Source organism: Hordeum vulgare, chromosome 7H (assembly GCF_904849725.1).
Source record: "Hordeum vulgare subsp. vulgare chromosome 7H, MorexV3_pseudomolecules_assembly, whole genome shotgun sequence".
Lineage (NCBI taxonomy): Eukaryota > Viridiplantae > Streptophyta > Magnoliopsida > Poales > Poaceae > Hordeum > Hordeum vulgare.
In genome coordinates this window covers 89,958,683-89,962,168 of record NC_058524.1, presented here as the reverse complement: position 1 = coordinate 89,962,168, position 3,486 = coordinate 89,958,683, and the positions used below count along the sequence as shown (strand labels likewise).

Genomic DNA, 3,486 nt, shown 5'->3' with positions numbered 1-3,486 from the left:
AGGCCGCCATAATATAGCGCGCCGGTACATGGATGATACAGTATGAATCCTAGGACACATGGTTCACACTTCGAACATGCTAGAGTCGTAGCTGCCTCCCAAGAACATCTGTTCACATGGTTCAGTCTGACAGTAGTTGTTCCTTGCGTGTTTGAATCGACAGGGCAGTAGAGTATCTTCACAGACAAACAGGATCAGATCAGCGGACCAGCCCAGGCGCAGTTTCCTAGGGCCGATGGCATGGCAAATGTTTTGGATGAACTCGTGGGCATTAGCTAGAGAGAAGGCACACTGACAACGACAAGAAATCAGAGCAATTAACACAGAGTGGTTTCATTAACAGATTGGACACCTCAGTAGCCCGTTCTCGTTGCAGTCCGGGCACCGCCTGAACGCCCCGGCGCCGCCCTCGTCCTCGACGAACACCTTGCAGCTGCCGGAGCAGACGTCGCACGGCACGAACCGCGCGCCCCCGCAGCCGCCGCACGGCTCCGTGCCGAAGCCCCCCGGTCCTTCTTTCCCGCCGCCGGACGCGCCCGGCGCCGCCTCGCATACGTCGAGGGCCTCCGCCAGCTCCCCGGACTCGTGCATGCGCCGGACCTCCTCGGCGCCGCCCAGGTGCCAGCCGTCGACGAACACCTGCGGCAGCACGCTGGCGCCTGCGCCGACCGCGTCGCGCAGCTCGTCCTTGTACCCGGCGTGCATCGACAGGTCGCGCTCGTCGACGTGCACGCCGTAGCTGGACAGGATCGTGCTCGCCGCCCAGCAGTCCTCGTACGTCTGCCGGATGCCCCGGAGGCTCGTCAGGTACACGACCACCCGCCCCCTGCTCTCCGGCGGGGGCGGCGGATTCTTTTGTGACCTGCTGTCGATCCTTCCCTGGAGCACGTCGAGCCGCGCACGCACTACACCGGCGAACACCTGAATTTCCTCCTTCTTGACGACGGCCCCTCCATCGCTCGCGACGTCGGCGAACACCTGGATTTCCTCCTTGTTGACGACGGCCCCTCCGTCGCTCGCGACGTCGGCGAACACCTGGATTTCCTCCTTGTTGACGACGGCCCCTCCGTCTGTCGCGACAGCGGCGTCCGGGTGTGGAGGCGACAGGTCGACGAGCGCCTCCCGGAACGCCGACAGGACGTCCGGGTCAAACTCCGGCGATCCGCACGCGGACGGAACCTGGGCGTCCACGCAATCATCGTACTCCTCCGCACTGTCGTCGTCGTCGTCGAGCCCGTGCATGAGCTCCCACACGTTGATCTCCTCGGGGTCACGCGCGGGCGTCTTGGTGGGCGTCCGCGGGGGCGCCAGCCTCTGCCGCTTCACCGGCTGGCCCGGCTCCACCTTGGGCGACGCCGGGAACCACCCGTTAGCGAAGGACCGGCACCTCCCCGCCGCGCTCGACCTCGCCGTCGTCGTCGCCCCGTCCCCTCCAGCGAAAGAAACCGCCGCGGCGGCCGTGGCGCGGTCGAGGCTGAGCGTGCCGAGCGTGGACGACCTGAGCGCGACGGAGTGGCGCGCCACGAGCCCCGAGGCGCACTTCCGCGGCTCCAGCGCGCCGCCGCCGCCGCCTCCATGCAGCGCGTGCTTGGACCCCTTGCACCCCATCCCGCCGCCCGACGCCGTCGACACAAGCGCGCGCGGCCAGAGCAAAACCTCCGTCCAAGGAAGCGATCGGTGGAAGGGACCCAATTCCCCGAGCCGAACCGTTCAAACGGTAGGGAGGAACCGTTCTGTTGCCGGCGCGTGCAGAGTGGGAAAGGAAAGGCTGCGCGCCGCGTGCAACGGGGGCCGGCGAGATCTGTGGAGGGAGGGAGCGCAGCATATGAAATGGAGGTCGATCGATCGCGGGTACTAGGAACGGAACGGAACGGGGGGCCGTGCGGGTTGAAAGTTGAAACCGGATAGGGGGAGGAAGGAAGGATGGATCGGGGCCGTCCGTGTGTCCGCTCGCGCGTTTATCGCAGGGGTCGGTACGTACTGCTCGCGTCCTAGGCCTGCCCCGTGCGTGGCTGTGGAATTCTCGGCCGGGGTCTGGTGGGTCGGGGGGACGCCTCCCGAGCAGTACGCACGGCGTCAGCAGTCACTGCCGGTGCCGGTTCGGTAGTAGCTGGGCAGCCGGGATGCATTGGAAGGGGTCGACGAATTCTTGCATCCGGTTGATGGATTCCTGGCCGTGGCCTGTAAGGCCGTAACAGCCAACGGCTGCAGTGGTTATAACTCGCATTTGGACATTTCGACAGTAAGGAATCTGATTCGGAGTTACTCTAGATAACTTTGCTGTCGGGGACTAATGCAGCCAGGGTGTACTAAGTGCGTCCGTCCTGGATTAGCAGTTAGTTAACCAAGCCAAAACGCTTTATTAATTAGCATCAGATCTGGCTAGACGTGACATCTGACAACGTGTGTTACTGGCTTCTTCGATACGTCCCAGCAGCAGGCATCCAATCGCAAGCCCGAAGCAGGCAAAAGTCACGGCCAAACCTTTAATCCAAAATCAACAAAACCCGACAGAGACGCTTGCATACATAGGGCTATAGCCCGAGCTTTGTGCAACGCTTCTTTTGTCTCGTTTTGTGCAACAAAACCCACATGCCATTCAGGACTTTGCCCCGTTTTGCTTCGAACGCATCGACGACAGCTCGGCCAGACGTACTACGCGAGCCAGCTTTTACGTACGGTCTACTTACTCCAAACGAAAGGATCGACACACACGACACGAGTAGATAAGCCCGTGTTATGTTTCTGATGAAGTCGTGATCGACCTGGTTCATGCATGCATGGTTGCGATCGACCTGCTGCGAGTAGTCAGCCGGTGATGAGTCCACCTCTCTGACTCGCTTTCTTTTTTTCCTTTTTTCTACTAGACTCGTCGCTTTTGCTTGGCTTGGTGACTTGCACATCTCGAGTTTAATGATGCCCTCCCTCCCCACTGTTTGTTTGCTTGACCTTCACAATCCAGATTGAGAGTGTTGCGGCTGTTAGACGAAAGAAAGAGGGAGGTACGTCATACGTCGACGTGCGTATATACTTTTGTATGAACGACGGCACAGTGATCTCCGAGACTAGGACCGCCTCTCGATAAGATTCCTGCCAGACAGAGTAGAAACCCACTCTCGTTCGCAGGTAATGCATGCAGTGATGCCGCCACGTCGATCGGTTCGTACGTCGCGGCGGCCACGTCATGGCGTTCTGAGTTCTGACCGACCGGCAGGTCCGGCCGGCTAAACTACGGGGTTCGGGTTCGGTGAGTGTGCTGTTGGTTTGGTTCTCCTTATGCGACTCTGAATTGCTGCACATTCCATGCTCCATCTTTTCCTTTTTCTTTTGTTGGACCGTCTCAACCTGACGACGACGCTGCGACTGCGACAGCGGTGGCACTCCAGAGATGCGGCCTGCTGCACCATCAAGGTCGGGGGGACGCACGACACAGCATGACTCGTCAGGTCCTAGAAGTCTTGCTGGTACGGTTAAAGATGCACTTAT

General features: G+C 60.4%; 1 protein-coding gene across 1 annotated transcript; it reads right to left on the bottom strand.

Annotated features, from left to right (window-relative positions):
- Positions 1 to 292: 292 nt before the first annotated feature.
- LOC123411816 (uncharacterized protein At3g28850-like) lies at positions 293 to 2,245 on the bottom strand. Its single transcript, XM_045104774.1, has 3 exons — positions 1,447 to 2,245; positions 979 to 1,329; positions 293 to 936 (listed from the first exon to the last, which is right to left on the bottom strand). Exons 1-3 carry the CDS (start codon positions 1,606 to 1,608, stop codon positions 337 to 339), a joined length of 1,113 nt encoding a protein of 370 aa, XP_044960709.1. The 5' UTR covers positions 1,609 to 2,245; the 3' UTR covers positions 293 to 336.
- Positions 2,246 to 3,486: the final 1,241 nt, after the last annotated feature.

Bases quoted from the DNA above. Each gene is read 5' to 3' on its own strand.
- LOC123411816 (XM_045104774.1), bottom strand. From the start codon at position 1,608: ATGGGGTGCAAGGGGTCCAAGCACGCGCTGCATGGAGGCGGCGGCGGC. The intron at 1,330-1,446 runs GTTTCTTTCGCT...GAGCCGGGCCAG, and splicing joins GCGCCACGGCCGCCGCGGCG to CCGGTGAAGCGGCAGAGGCT. The intron at 937-978 runs GTGTTCGCCGAC...GCCGTCGTCAAG, and splicing joins TCAACAAGGAGGAAATCCAG to AAGGAGGAAATTCAGGTGTT.